The 15,715-nt window shown below is 43.7% G+C and overlaps 1 protein-coding gene across 1 annotated transcript; it reads right to left on the bottom strand.

Moving 5' to 3' along the window:
• Window positions 1-476: 476 nt before the first annotated feature.
• Window positions 477-1,979, bottom strand: LOC107126014 (transmembrane protein 151B-like). The gene has a single exon (XM_015429508.1). It carries the CDS (start codon window positions 1,977-1,979, stop codon window positions 477-479), a length of 1,503 nt encoding a protein of 500 aa, XP_015284994.1.
• Window positions 1,980-15,715: the final 13,736 nt, after the last annotated feature.

Raw genomic sequence — 15,715 nt, 5'->3', positions numbered from 1 at the left:
AGTTTTCAATCCAGGTTAATTATAATATAATTATATTAATCAATAGAATCTTTGGATCAGATGTCAATCAGTTAAGGTCCAAATATGCATTCTTGTTACACAAGAGCTCAAATGCTGCCAGTGATAGCGTATGAGACTTTGACAGAGGAGATCTAGGTTCAGATCCCTCCTCTGCCATGAATCTCATGGTATGGCTCTAGGAACATCTCTCAACCTAACCCTAAACATTGTCACTGTGATAGGATAACCCCATCTAGGTTGTCTTCTGAAGGGAGGACAGAATACCATGGAATACTTTAATACACTTGTCAAGTGACCATCAGACTTCTTGTAGCTACGCATTTGAGTAAGCTTCTTATTTCAGGACATGGGAAACTGGGGCTTTAACCAGAGAGCAGTTGTCCTGTATGGCTGTCCTAGTATTGCTCTCATTGGTCAACAGGATTCAGACAGTGTGTGAATGACAGGAAGCACTTTCACAGTGAAGTTTCCAGGCAGGATGCACGGCGGAGGTAGAACTGCCTCCCTTCCTGCCTTTCATGCCTATGTACAATTAGCACCGGGAAGAAACGAGCATCGTGGTAAGTGGGTGGGTTTTCGTTGATGGCCAGCTGGCTTGAGTGGGAGCAGCACTGGTCGTCCTGGCATCCACGGTCAGCAATGCTGCTGCTGTGACTTCTCCCAAGGCCTGTCCTGTGAGAGCCATGAATCCGGCACAAGGAGAAATGGCTGGTGTTGAGAGAGAGCTGTGAGTTTCCACTGCAGCTGTGAAAGGCATGGCGAGAGAAGATGGAGGAGGTACTGGAGGCATGATGGCAGTGCTCGCAGCCATGAGTGACCTCACTGTATCTGCACATGGAGTAGCCATTGCACATGGAAGGATTTGCCAAGTCCAAGAGCATGGCCTCTGAGTAGCTGGGGATCAGCTGCCGGTTTGTGCAGATGTGCCACTCGAGTTCAGTGCTGTCCTGAGTGCTGACCCTGGGAATCCGATATCTGTACAAGGGCTCCTCTGCCATGGGTGGCACTCTGTACTCTACCCCAAGAAGCTTCTCCACGTGGTAGTGCACGAAGGCAGTCCGATACTCTATGAAAACTCTCAGTGGCCAGGAAAGCATCATCAGAGCTGCCACCCAGAAAGCATAGTGGGACACGTACCATGGGAGATGCTCTGGGTCCCCATAAGCCATCATGATCTCTTTGAAGTCAATATTTTTGAGCTGCATGCCTTCTCTGACTTCCATGTAGTCATCCAGCCCTTCAATCTCTGTGAAAAAATGAGCCCTCTGTGTAAGATATGAGTTCTCAGACTCTGTGTTGGCAAAGCTGAAACACTTGGTGAATTTTAGTTTTGTGGCTGAATACCACTCCAAGCCCATGAGTTCTTTAGAGATGTCCTTGAAGCCACAATGGGAATAATTAAACTCAGCTTCAGCCACATGGGTGTTGACCCTCTCATGGTAGACCTGGGTGGTTGTATAAGCATCACCATTGCGGTACCGAGTCACTTGTCTGGTTCGTCGGACAAAGTGATAGCTGATGGCTTTCCACCATATGCATGGTGTGGCCTGCTTCATTCGGGCAATTCGGTCATAGACACTTTCCACATCAGCCTTGTACTGGAGCTCACTTCTGGCCCGGCAATGCCAACACTCAACCAGGTAAACCGCATAGAGCATGGTGAGAAATGCTAATGGGATATAGACGTAACCATCAGAGCAAGGGCTATCATGGTAGATCATGGACTTGCCTTTAATAGAACTATCAAAACTAAGCTTGGTGACTTGTGTGAGCTGGCACCAAGCTACAGCCCCCAGGCAGCCATACATAAGCACGGAGAGGAGGAGACATTTCCAGTGGGACTCTCTGAACATGGAGGCACTCAAAGACTGCTTGACAGGCTGTTGCTGAGAATTGGATAGTACAAAAAGGGAGGGGGGAGAGGAAGGAGAGAGAAAGAGAATTTCTTGTGAGATCATTTTAATTATATCATGCAATAATGATATATCAATATTGATGACTGGATATAGTCTGGTACTGAAGAGACTTAGGCCTTCATTTGCAGTTCTGAGCTATCCTGTCAAGAGTGGATTTCTCAACCCCAAATCAAGCTAAGACTGGAAAACTGCTTCTGACAAAAGCTATGAGGTGCCCACAAGCTTTCTGGAAGTCTCACCACCTGGACTTGCCATTTGCCTGAGCGATTAAAAAACCACAACATTCTGACCATGGATGTCATTTCACTCTTAAATGGGCAATATATAAATGCAACCTTGGACCATCATGGGGTAGATTTCTTGATCAGTTGACTCAGTTTCTGACACTAAGTTACTGTCTTTTTATCATTCCTTTGGATTTTTAATTAGTAAGATGCTTTTCAAGCATGGTCCCATTCAGCCCAGTTTCTTCTGTATCAATTATTATTATGATCAGAGTTTCCTCTAAGCTGCACAAAACTGTAGGTGGCAGCTCAGGGATTTTAGCTTCAGCTCATAAGTAATCTGAGAAGGCATTTTCCCCTCCATTTCCCCCCCTGGTCCAATCTTTTTGAAACTTGGGGGGGGTTTGAGGAGAGGCACCAGCAGCTATGCAGCAAATTTGGTGCCTCTACCTCAAAAAAGCTCCCCTGAGATGCCCTCGGATCAATTCTCCATTATAGCCTATAGGGCCCATTGACTATAATAGTCCCCATAGGCTATAATGGAGCTGGAAAATTGATATATATTTTTGCACACCCCTATTATGCTTTTCAGTATGATTTGTAAGCCGCCTTGAGTCCCAGCAAAAAATTGGATAAATATTTGAATAAATAAGTAGTTTGGGCCGGTTGATAACATTTAAGCAACTTCCTGTTAGGTTTGGTACGGTTCTGACAGTGACTGTTCCTCCTCTGTTATACTTGACCTGTAATTTGTCATATTTCACTAAAAAAAACCCCAAAGTAGACTGCAAGAGTCGTCCCCCTCCCCAAGTGCTGGTATGTTTTCTAAGGCTCTGCGCAGGGTGCTGGTCCAAGGCCAGGTCTACCAGTATAGTAGACTGGGGTGGCTAGACCTGTTCTCCAGAAGCCAGGTCTACCATTATAGTTGAAAGGGGCAGGTAGACCTGTTCTCCAGAGGCCTGGTCTATGCCCATAGAGGACAACATTTTCTGTAATTAAAACTCTCCTGCTTATCACCAGAAAGTGCAACAGGGGAGAAAGTCTGCATAACAGTTGCTACATATTGTCATTAGTTAGCAACAACTACATTGACTGCTCCCAGATCTTATGAAAGACTTTCCAAGGCAACTCACTGGAAGTTCATTAATATGCTGTTAAAAGCATACTTACCATGCTCACTCATCATTTGTTATTAAATATAGTGTGAAACATTCTATGCACTACTTTGTTTCAGAATGATTATTTAAACTGTTGTCGTGATCATTATCCAATTGCTCCAGAAACTGCAGATTTAGAACTGGAATTTCAGGTACCTCTGGCATTCACATGCTGCCAAGTTGGCAAGTGGACAGAAAATGTTATGTGTATGGTCTGACATATTAAAACAAAAAACTGTCTTGCCCAACTAAGTTATTATTCCTTCCCGGGATACACCTGCAAAGGCTTAGGGGTATATTCATTTGCAACTCATTAAACATCAAAGCCCAACATTGATTGTATAACTTTTGGCATCAGTAATTTCACAGGGTTTTAAAAGTTATGCACAATCGTTAGTGACCACAACAGATAAAAATCTGTTTCATTGCATCTAATTCAAGTGTTTGTAAGCATGGCTTGCAGAAATGCAGCTATACAAAAACTGCTGAATACCTGTAGTTTTATTAATCATTGATAACTCCAAGTGGAAGAAGACTAGACTGGTTTGCTATAGATGTAATAAAATAGTTGGCACATTAATAAACATAGAGAGGAATTAATCACTTAAAATATAAATAAATGTCTGATTATTGTGGGGGATGGAAGCATGTATTTCTGGAATGTCAAATGGACTGAAGGGCCAAATTTGTCACTGAATTTAGGGGCCACAAATGATAGTTCACTGAAAAATATAATTTTCGTTTGAATTTAATATCACTGTTGTATCAATTAGATACTGAAAGTGGAGATTAAATTGTAATCTCCAGTGCAATTCTGGCAAGTGACTTGTTCTTATAGATTTATAGAGCAAATATTGTAAGCAATAGTTATTATGCATACACACATTTGCTTTATTATGTCACAGATATCATAGCCACAAGCTACTCTCATTCCTCAAAACTAGCATTAAAAACTTTCCTGTGACAGCTACAGTGATATATAGTAGTACCTACTACTGGGGAGCCTGCCCTTCTACCTGTAAAGGAAATTGGGGTTGGAAGCAACTGGAACGGCTTTCATCTGGGCTATAGTAAAGCTGTCATAGGCTAAACTGTGATTTCAAAAGGGTTTAATACAGTTCTTGGGTGTTAATGTTTGTCATTCCAAACCCTGATTTCTATTATAGAAGGTACAGGATGCCAAGCTCATAAAACTGCTATAACAACAAGGAGAAATAAACAGAGAAATAGAAATGCTAAGAAACTGAATGGTGATACTAACTTGACACAGAATTTTGTGGCCAAGGATTCCCTTATGTGACATATGCACAAAGAAGAGTCTATGTGTGATAAAGGTCTTGGCCTTGATGTTTAACTTCAAGAAATGTAGTTCAACTGAAGCAAAATGCTGCCATGTCTAAAATGATGGAGTGAGAAAAAACAGAGTGTAATCTAGATGTGGGGTGAATGGAAATATAGCAATGGCAGAGAAACAAAACACACATTTGATGTGTCAATGACAATCATTCAACAGAGGAAGGAAAAAAGTGAATCAAATTAACAGAATGCAAATACAAAAAACCCCAAGTGTTTAAGACTCATTCATAAGTGCAGTGGTGCTGGCACACATGAGAGAATATGAAGGCTTCATATGTTTGACAGAGAGATCGCTGTCACTAGATCTGGAATATCTTCTGAGTCTCTGGGTGGTGAGATCTGGATTGCATGCTCTTGGTGCATGCTCTGGGACCTATAGGCATCTGGTCTTCCAGTAGCAGGGTGTCAACTGCAGGCTCTTAGGGTGTGGCCTTGGGAGCTAGGGGCTCTGGCTCTGAGGGAAATACTGTAGTGCTGGGTCTCCCCAGGTCCCCTGGTCCACCTAAGACAATGTTCTTGTCTCTTCCTCTAGATCATCTGGTATCTCCTCTAAGGAGTCTGAGCCTGGCTCGGGGGGGGGGGGTAATGACAGCTCATCTCTGATCAGTGACAGTTCGCCATTGGCTCTGAGTGTATGGAATCTCAATTGTATTGTTTCTATTGAGTGTGAGACCTCTGACTTTGGTTGGCTGATCTGATCTGGTGGCATGGAATATTCAGTTGGTGGGTGAACTATAGTTCAGATTCTGTGAGGGGAGGTTGTCAGTTTGTGTGGGATTTAATTCTCACACTAAAACAGGATGAGGACAATCAAGACGTCGTGGGACACCGGGCAGTCAAGGGGCAGAAAGCACAGAGGAAGTGTACAGGGCTGGCCCAACCATGTAGGTGTTCTCAGCAGTTGCTTGGGGTGCCAAATCACATGACATTTACTTTATTTTCTCTATTAAATATATCTAGTAATACATAAATTACCTCTAGATTTCTGATTTTCTCTGTATTGAATGGAAAGCCCTATACCACAGTTGTAGATCACTCAGGGAACCAAAAACCTGTGGGCCCTGAAGGTACCAAGCAGGTAATGAACAGATTAAGGAAGCTAGATGTGGAATGAACCTCAAAGGAAAGGAAATAGGAAACAAAGAATGATGGGAGAAAGTATTTTAGAGAGGGGACACTGAAGTATCCTCACAGAAGTAGATGATAGGCAGGAGAGGTACAGAAGCACTAGGAAGACCGGAGGAAAGCTGGCTAAAGAATGTGCAGAAAGGTTTCCTGCAAAGCAGGAATCTGAGGTAACAAAATAGGCGAGTGATGGAGACATGGAACTGAAGAAGATGGATCAAAACTAGCAATGAGGCAGAGAATTTAGAGAGGGATGGTCTGTGCTTTATTGCCCAGAAGGAAGCTGACTGGCAAGGGAGGCAGGAAGCCAAAAGGCAGAGTGTTATTTATTTGACCAACTGGGGATCTGTGCCAGTTGTGGCTTCTATTGTCACTCCAGCCTTTGTGACTTGGCAGTCCTAAGATGGCAGTAAGCTTCAAAACATACTGAATTTAGAAAGGGTTTGTGTGCAGAATTTTACACATAGGCTTAAACTAACCAGCCAGTCCTTTGGCCTGCAGGCCTCTAGTGCCGTCCCCCACCCCTTTTGATTACTTGCCAGATTCCTCCATACAATCTTATATTCAAGTATACAACTAAGTTTGTGTCTCTGACTATGAGAAACAGCATAAAGAGAAAGCTTTCCACTTTCTGTGTATTCAGTTAGTTTGTCCATGCGGTTGTGTCTGTGGACATAATCACACAGAGGACTTGGACAGTGTGGAAAAGGCTGGTGTTAGGTAATTATATATATAGCTCTTGAAGGGTTTAACCCTTATTCAGAATTCTTGGTTGTGATATCTCTAAAAGCTCAAACCAGATGAAGGCCCTATCTAGCCTGCATCAAACCCCTCACTCTACAAGAGCAGCTGAAGAATGATTCCCAAGGAGTATGAGAAAGGCATTAAAAGGACAATATGAAACAGAGGTTCTCAATCTTTCTCCATTGACCCACAGTTCAATGACACAAAGTACCAACTTGAGAGCACCACAGTTTGCAAGCACTTGCTATGTACAACTGTGTTCAAGTCTGCAGTATCTTCCTATTGCTCAGAGGATTCACAAACACCCCGTCCAATGCAGTTTCAAACAGTAATGATAATGTTACTCTGGATAGCTTTGTTCTGATGCAGGCAAATACTAGGGTGGTTGAGTGGATGTTACCACTTCCATCTGCAGGTAGGGGACAGTTCTGAGTGCTGCCCTACATCAACATTTTCCAGCAGCCACCTAGCACATCACGAAGAAATGCTCTGGCCCAGCCCTTTAGGGAACTTTAAAAAATGGGGTTCTCTGCCTGCAATCTAAAGTGGTGCTGTCCATTCTACCACATCTGAACTCTAGTGCCTCATTCCCACTTTTCATTTTGCTGCATTTGGAGATCTATTCTCTTGCAGGTTCTTTGTGGCTTTTCTATAGCTTGCAGGCCAGGTACAACCCCCCATCCCAACTCCTCAGCCACTAGGAAAGGAGCTTGTATTGGCCATTATTCCTGTTAACTGATAAGCCAGTTCTCCGGTGTCCTTGAGCAGCATTGTGTGAAAACCATGAAAGTGGTTTAGGATACTTGAAAGTGGCCTAGTGTGCCTAGACAGTGTACCTGAACAGCCAGGTTGTGAATCACCATTATATAAAGCACAATACAGCTTTAGGGAGGATTTTCCCACAGCACTTAGATAAATGCAATGTTTGGAGCTTATCACTGGATGTGTGCATAAGCTATTCTGGGCTGCTAGATCAGGTTTCAGTGATCATTAGGCAATAACACCTTCTGTGAGCCATCTTGACAAATACTGAGTAGGAATTATTTGCTTTTGATCTTTAAAAAAGAAATCTGCTTACACTCCAGGACTTTGTAGTTTTATAAATATAGATGCATCTGTTTATTCCTGCAGAAGACTGTATGCATCTCACTCCCACCACTTTTCTTGCGAACACTAATCTCATTTTACTTTTGCCTGATTAACCCTTTGCAGAACGTGTGTTTCCACTGTGTTACCAGATAGACAGCTAGATGAAGAAATGTCTGAAAGGCTAAGTGCTAGGGAAGTTAAGGAACCGATGTGGTACATCACATTGTATGCTGAGTGCAGATCAGAGAGCCCGGAATTGAAATCCATGCACAGCCCTGAGATGAACCAAAGGAGCTTGGGCAAATCAATAATAACCTGCCTCACAGAATTGTTATGAGGGTAAAATGGGAAGGTTTTCTGTATAGCGCTCTGAGCTCCTTGGAAGAAAGGTGGGTGAAAGTGTAATAAATAAAAATAATTTATGTAGTGAAAATTTGCTGCCAGACTCTAGGCTGTAAAAAGAAGGAAAGCTCTTTGTAATCCTAACCCTTCCTAACCTTAAAGCTGCTGATATTTGATTCTGAATAGATTGTACCCATTTGCTTATACAAAGCACAAACAAATAGCTTCTTTGCACTCCCTCAGACTAAGAGTAGAAAAACTGGGGTTCAAATCCCCATACATCCATGAACACACTGATTCAAAGGTTCTTGTGAAGATCAAATGGGGGTGAGAGGGAGAGAGAGCTATGAATACTGTTCTGAACTTCTTGGAGAAAGGGCTGGATAAAAATGTAAGGAAAAAATTGTGTGCACCAACACGCCACAGAAAGGAGATTGGTGGTGGTTCCAGCACATGCAACGCTAATGGAAACTGGGGGAGACTGTGGCTCAGTGAGAGAAAGGTGGTGGCATGGTGTAGCCTGATCTTGTCAGATCTCAGAAGCTAAGCAGGATTGGTACTTGGATAGGAAACCACCAAGGAAGACTCTACAGAAGAAGGCAATGGCAAACCACCTCTGCTTCTCACTTGCCTTGAAAGCCCCCTGCTGGGGTTGCCATAAGTCAGTTGCAATTATGTGGCTCAATGACAGTGCACAGGTCTTGCATATAGAAGGTGTCTGGTTCAATTCCTAACATTCTGTGATGAATATATCAGGGAGCAGATGAAAGGAAAGACCTTTCTTTGCCCAAGACTTTGGAGATCCATTGCTAGTCAGAGTAGACAATATTGAGCTAAAGAGATGGATGGTATGACATGGTATGAGGCAAGTAAAGGGAATAGGACTGTAGTAATGTCTGTGAAATTTTAAGCACTTCATGGCATTATTCAATGTATATTTTATAATATTTAGATTATGTTGTTCTTAACTTTGTGGTCCACTTTTATTGCATTGTTTGTTGTTTGTATAATATTGTTCTTATTTGCATGATTCTTAATTGTGTAATCTGTTTTGAGTCTTAACGAGAAAGGCAGACTACAAATGAAGTAAGTAAATAAATAAAAATTCCTGTAAATCTCACGTGAAACCAACAAGCCAGTCTTCATTATCATGTTGTTGTCCATGCCATCCATTAATGGAACGGCATAAATTAGCCATTATTTATTTACAGAATTTATGTTGCCTTTCTACCCAATCAGGGACACCAAGGTAGCTAACAATTAAGTTTATAAAACAATTAAACCAATTTAAAACCAAGAGTAAAATGCATATATTAAAATACAACCAAACTTTTCCATTGTCTTGTATTAGCTGCATACTGCTAAAACCAGTGTAGCCAGATAAGACCAAAATCACACATGCATTGTAGCATGCAGGTATGTTGAAACATATCTGTAGGTCAACCTTCCTGTATGGCAATCAATGGACTCAGAAACCTGATATACATTCACTTAAAAATGCCTTTTTATCTTGGGCACATATAAACTCTGGGAGAGGGAGTAAACAATGCTTTAAGTGGCCAGTGTGAACAGTTCAGTTTATATAATCCTGAGAATTAAAGATAGTTCCCAACTCATGATCAAGAATGGGCCACACCACATCTGGCTTTCCCGGGTGATCTCTTTGCAGAAGAGGTCTAAGTTCAGAGCTGCAAATTCACACAATAATGTTGCTCCTTTGCCAGGATCTGAAAAAAACATATCACCCACATGAGGAGTGTTTTGTGGTAGTAAGCTCACCGCTGATCATGGGAGTTGACCATTCTGAGTATAAAAGATTCAGCTGTGAACTGGGAATGTATTGATGGCCACAAGAACAGACAGCTTTAGAAGGGGATGAAACAGATTTGTGGAGGACATATGTGTTATGTACGTGGACCGCCACCAGGGGTCCACAGCTACAGTCAAGAGCTTAGCTCCTCTAGACAATAGGAACCTAGGATCCTAGTTCCCCCAGCATGAACCACTAGAAACTTTGGCGGGAAATTCAAACCCTCCAATAGGACTGTGGGTGTGTTGGGTGGGAGTGTATATAGTTGGCCTTGCAGGGCTGGTTTGCAGTTCCAGTGTTAAGTACAATAAACGTGTGCAAGCGCATGTCATTGTCCGAGACCTCCATGCGGCGAACCCAGTACTTTTCAATATGTCTATCAGTGGCTACTAGCCATGGTGACTAAATGGAACTTCCACAATCAGAGGCAGTAAACCTCTGAATCCCAGAGCCAGGAGCAACATCAGAAGGCCACAGCCTCTGTGTCCTGTTGTTGACCCTCCATAATAACTGGCTGGCCACTGTGTGAGACAGAATGCTGGATGTACTTAAGTGCCTGATTCAAATCTCCTCTTTCTCAGCCCCCATCTATAAAATGGTAATAATTTTTTCCCTACCCCAGATTTTTTAAATGGAATAATGTATGTGAGGTAACTTCAGAAAGACCATGTTAATGCTGAACGTTATTAATATGTAACTTCCTTTGGATATGATAAGGAAAGTCATTAATTTTCCAGTCCTGTTTCAAAATAGTCTAACTGCAGGGCTAACAGATGCCAAACACTCCAGAGCAGTCAAATATAAAATGGTGGTAATAAGGTGAGTGATTATGAACTAAGTGGCTTAATCTTCAAGCACTCCAATCAGGGAGAAGAAAAAAAAATACAGTCTTTATTCAGAGATATACACTTAGAATACAGCAGTGGTAAAAATGCAAGAAAGATTTTTATATCAGAAGAGTGACAGTAAAGTATATCCAGGTTGGTGCACTGACTACCTACAAGTGCCTGTTGGCAGCTCACAGGGAAATAATGACTGCCTGTAAACTCTATCTGGGAGGGAAGGCAGCATGGTATAGTCTGACCTTGTCAGATCTCTGAAGCTAGGCAGGGCTGGTACTTGGGATGGAGACCACCAAGGAAGACTCTGCAGAGGAAGGCAATGGCAAACCACCTCACTTGCCTTGAAAACCCCTTCCTGGGATTTACCATAAATCAGTTGCGACTTCATGGCACTTTACACACACACACACACACATACTCAAGTCACTCATAGTTCAGGACTCAGATTAAGCATCATCAGAGGCCCTGCTTTGCATCATTTTATCTTCACTGTGTGGAAAGCATTGAGGACTCAGCCTGTCCTGAAGAGGGTTGCTCTTCCCATGAAAGAGCAGGTCCATAGCTTGGGGTGCTGCTGGATCCTAACTTTGCCAGGAGACTCAGGCCTTCCCCAGGGCACATAGTACCTTTTGTCACCATCAGCTGATACACCAACTAAAACAGAGGTCCCCAATGTCAGCTAACGCTGCCATGCGTTGGGGTGTTAAGCAATGGATTGTACTCGCTCCCCTCCCCCATGCATTCTCTAGCTTGGTGTTTATCTTGCAGGTGGCCTTGGAGCTAGAGGCGCTTCTTCCCTGAGCTTCCCGCTGGGAACCTAATGGTTCTGCATTAACCTGCACTTTGTTGTGTTTGCTCATTGGCCTGGGGGCGTCAAGGGGTCTGCTTTGAAGGTAGTATTGCCTGGGGGGGGGGGACCCGTGTCGCTTTCGTCATTCCTGACACAAGAGTTAATGGTGTCTCAAGTACTTTCTCTCTCAATAAACTGGCATTCCTACAGACCTGGTGTTGAGTGTGATTGACTGGGAACCCTGACATAGTGTCAGGAATCTACCATAGTCTTCACCCGCATCTCTCCACGCCGAGATGAGCAGAGAAAACCTGGTGTTGAGTGTGATTGACTGGGAACCCTGACTCCCAACATGGTGACCTGGGGCATCATAGCACCTGCTGAAACCTTTCCTGGTGCCCATGAAGTGCTTTTTTGAAAGTAAAGGTAAAGGTTCCCTTGCTCGAAAGCCAGTCGAGTCTGACTCTAGGGTTGCGGTGCTCATCTCTGTTTCAAAGCCAAAGAGCCAGCGCTGTCCGAAGACGTTTCCATGGTCATGTGGCCAGCATGACTAAACACCAAGGCGCATGGAAAGCTGTTACCTTCCCACTGAAGTGGTACCTATTGATCTACTTGCAATTTCTTGCTTTCGAACTGCTAGGTTGGCAGGAGCTGGAACTAGAGACGGGAGCTCACTCCATCATGCGGCAACTCGGGTCTTGAACTGCTGAACTACTGACCTTCCACAGCCTGCAGTTCAGTGTCTTAACCACTTGAGCCACCGCAGCTCCTTTTTTGAAAGTGGGCAGGGCTAAATGGGGATTGGCTGTGCAGATTAAAAGGCATCCTATTAAACAAAGCTTCTGCCAAAATGTTGAAGAGGTACTAATAGAGTTATACATAACTTCACTCGCTGACATTTTTGTGATTGGCTCCACCTTCTTTTAAAACAACACAATTGTATAGTCTCTTTTTAGCCTTAGAAATGTTTAAGTTGTTCCATGTTTTATGCTGTTTTATACTTTGGCTATGTTTTTGAATGCTGGGTTTAAATAATGTATATGTTGTATATTTTTATTATGTTTAATTTTGTTAGCTGCCTTGGGCAGGTACCCTGCAGAGGCAACATAGACATTTTTTTACATTAATAAAAAATAAGAGCACTGGGTGGCCATGAGAGAATGGTTCTTTGGCTAACAGCACCTTCTTGGCTGGCCCAAGGGTTTTTGGTGGAGTAGGCTCCCACACGGACACTGTGATCCAGGCATGTGTGGAGTGCAGCATCCATGGAGCCAGACAGACAAGGAGCCACCACCATCACTAGCCAGGTGGTGAGTAGCCAACGGCCACCTGGTCTTCTTTCCTTCCTCTGTTGGACAGGGGGACACAGGCCAGGAAAGCAAGCCCTGTTCTGTCACACCACCACACATCATATGGTGCACTTTGGTGGTGGTGCTGACATCAATGGCACTGCCTGGAGTTGCCACTAGCAGATGCTGATCTGGCCTTGGCTGAGCCCCATTTGACCCTTGCACACACTGGCAATGGCCTAGGTTCCTCTAATGTATGGGAGAATTCTGGACTGGATTGTCTTTCTATGTCCCCTTATTCCCCTAATAGTGGCTGGGAGGAGATAGGACTGACAGGAGATAGGACTGAAAAGTAGTTTCCCTCATCACAAGCAGGCTTGTGAAGAGAAAAGGACTATGGGTATGGAATTCAGCAGGCCCTGGTCACCCTGGAGAGCCATGGCACTGGCCAAGTCATGAGATTTACTTCTTTCTGATGTTTGGGCTGGCCAGAAAGCCAAGGCTCTAGTCTCCTTGGGTTCCCAGCAAGGTAAGTAGACTTCTACAAGGAGAACCACATAAATACAAAGGGTTTTAAAAAGGGGATTATATATAATTATTATTTTAAAAGCAATTATGAAGCCAGAATGCCAGCAGGGGGTTGGGTGCTATTCAATGTTTTGCATGGAGTGTCACATGTATGACTATCTGCTCACTGGTCAGAAGTCTTGGGTGTGTGCCCGGTGCAAGGAGCTCCTGGTTCTCAGGGAATGAATTTGCTCCCTTGTGGCCAAGGTGGCAGACCTGGAGAAGCAGAAACAGTCAGTTAGGCTCATGGAGAAGACTCTCGGGGACTTGTTAGATATGTCCCACTCTGAATATGGCAGCCCCACCACTGTCAGAGAGCATGAGGGTCGAGGGGAAACAGGGCACCATGCTGTGGATAAAGTTGAATGTGCCCTCAAAAGGGACCTCTTCTTCAGCTGGTGAACAGGTATCCTTTCGCACCAAGGAACCATCCCTAGGCAGGGAAGGAGGGGGGCTCTTGGTAGTTGATGATTCAATCCTTAGGCAGGTAGACAGCTGGGTGGCGAACCCACATACTGACCGTATGATGACTTGCCTGCCTGGTGCGAAGGTAGCGGACATTACGCGTGTTGTAGATAGGCTGGTAGATAGTGCTGGGGAGGAGCCAGTGGTCATGGTACATGTTGGCACCAACGATGTGGGGAAATGCAGTCGTGAGGTCCTGGAGGAAAAATTTAGGCTGCTAGGCACTAAACTCAAGGCCAGGACCTCCAAGGTAGCCTTCTCAGAAGTGCTACCGGTTCCACGTGCAGGGCCGGAGAGACAGGCACAGATCAGGAGTCTCAATGTGTGGATGAGACGATGGTGTAGGGGTGAAGGGTTCAAGTTTGTTAGGCACTGGGATGCTTTTTGGAAGAAGAGGGAGCTGTACAAAAGAGACGGTCTCCACTTGTCCTGAGAAGGAACCAGGCTGCTGGTGCTTAAAATCAAAAAGGTGGCAGAGCAGTTTTTAAACTGAATATTAGGGGAAAGCTGACAGGAGATGAAAAGTCTCTGGTTCAGGATGGCTCATCTCAAAGAGATGAAGGGGAAGCTGTTACTTTTCTACAAGGAGATAGATTAGAATTGCCCACTGAGACTGTGGCTAACAATATGGACTGCTGGGCATGGTCTTGAGATAGCAAGAGGAAGCTGGGGGCTTAACATGCATGGGAAACTACAGGTGTTTATACACAAATGCTAGATCTGTCTGAGGTAAAATTGGGGAATTGAAATGTTTGGTGTTGGGGGGGAAATAGACATTGTGGGTATTTCAGAAACTTGGTGGGATGAGGAAAATCAGTGGTATACGGTGATTCCTGGTTATAAATTATATCAGAAGGATGGGGGAGAAGGGTTGGAGGTGGCGTGGCTCTGTATGTCAGAGTGGGTATACAGTCCAGTAAGATTGAGAGGGTAAGAGAATTGGATTCACTTCTGGAAATGCTATGGGTTGAAATAGTGGGCCCAAAAGGAAGCTTAACACTGGGAGTTTGTTATCGCCCACCAGAGCAAATGATAGAGGAGGATTATAAAATAATGAATGAATTAAAGATAGCGGCTAGATGAAATAACTGTGTTGTAATAGGCGATTTTAACTACCCACATATTGATTGGGTCAATATGTGGTCAAGTCAGGAAAAAGAGATTGAGTTTCTAGACACTCTCAATACTATGCTATGGAACAGATGATCACAGAACCTACCAGGGGAGAGGCGATCCTGGATTTGGTCCTAAGCAATGCCCAAGACCTGATGAGAGATGTAAAAGTGATTGCACCACTTGGGAACAGTGACCATAATGTTACTGAGTTTAACATTTGTATAAATAGGGAGTTGCCCAGAAAGACTGACAGAACCACTTTTTACTTTAAAAGGGGCAACTTCTCTGATTTTAGGGACATGTGGGGAGGAAACTGAAAGGAAAAGTAGAAAGGGTCAAAATCACCGGGGAAGCTTGGAGATTATTTAAAACTACAATCCTAGAAGCTCAGAAATAGAACCACTTTTTACTTTAAAAGGGGCAACTTCTCTGATTTTAGGGACATGTGGGGAGGAAACTGAAAGGAAAAGTAGAAAGGGTCAAAATCACCGGGGAAGCTTGGAGATTATTTAAAACTACAATCCTAGAAGCTCAGAAAAATATATATACCGCAGGTTAGGAAAGGCACAAATAGGTATATAAAAAAGCCTGCATGGTTAACAAACAAAGTAATGGAAGCTGTAAAAGGTAAGAAGGATTCCTTTAAGTGGTGGAAAGCTAGTCTCAGTGAGGTTGATAAAAGGGAACACAGGCTGTGGCAAATAAAATGCAAGTCTGTGATCAGGCAGGGAAAAAGGGAATATGAGGAGCATATAACAAAAAACATTAAGACCAACAATAAAACTTTCTTCAAATACATTAGAAGCAGGAAACCAGCCAGGGAGGCAGTGGGGCCCTTGGATGACCAAGGGGTAAAAGGAGT

Source organism: Gekko japonicus, unplaced genomic scaffold, assembly GCF_001447785.1.
Source record: "Gekko japonicus isolate JY-2015 unplaced genomic scaffold, Gekko_japonicus_V1.1 scaffold251, whole genome shotgun sequence".
NCBI classification, from domain to species: Eukaryota; Metazoa; Chordata; class Lepidosauria; order Squamata; family Gekkonidae; genus Gekko; species Gekko japonicus.
The sequence above is the reverse complement of the archived record's forward strand: the minus strand, read 5'-3'. Positions and strand labels throughout refer to the sequence as shown.

Excerpts from the sequence above, each read along its gene's own strand:
- LOC107126014 (XM_015429508.1), bottom strand. The coding sequence starts at position 1,979 with ATGATCTCACAAGAAATTCTCTTTCTCTCTCCTTCCTCTCCCCCCTCC.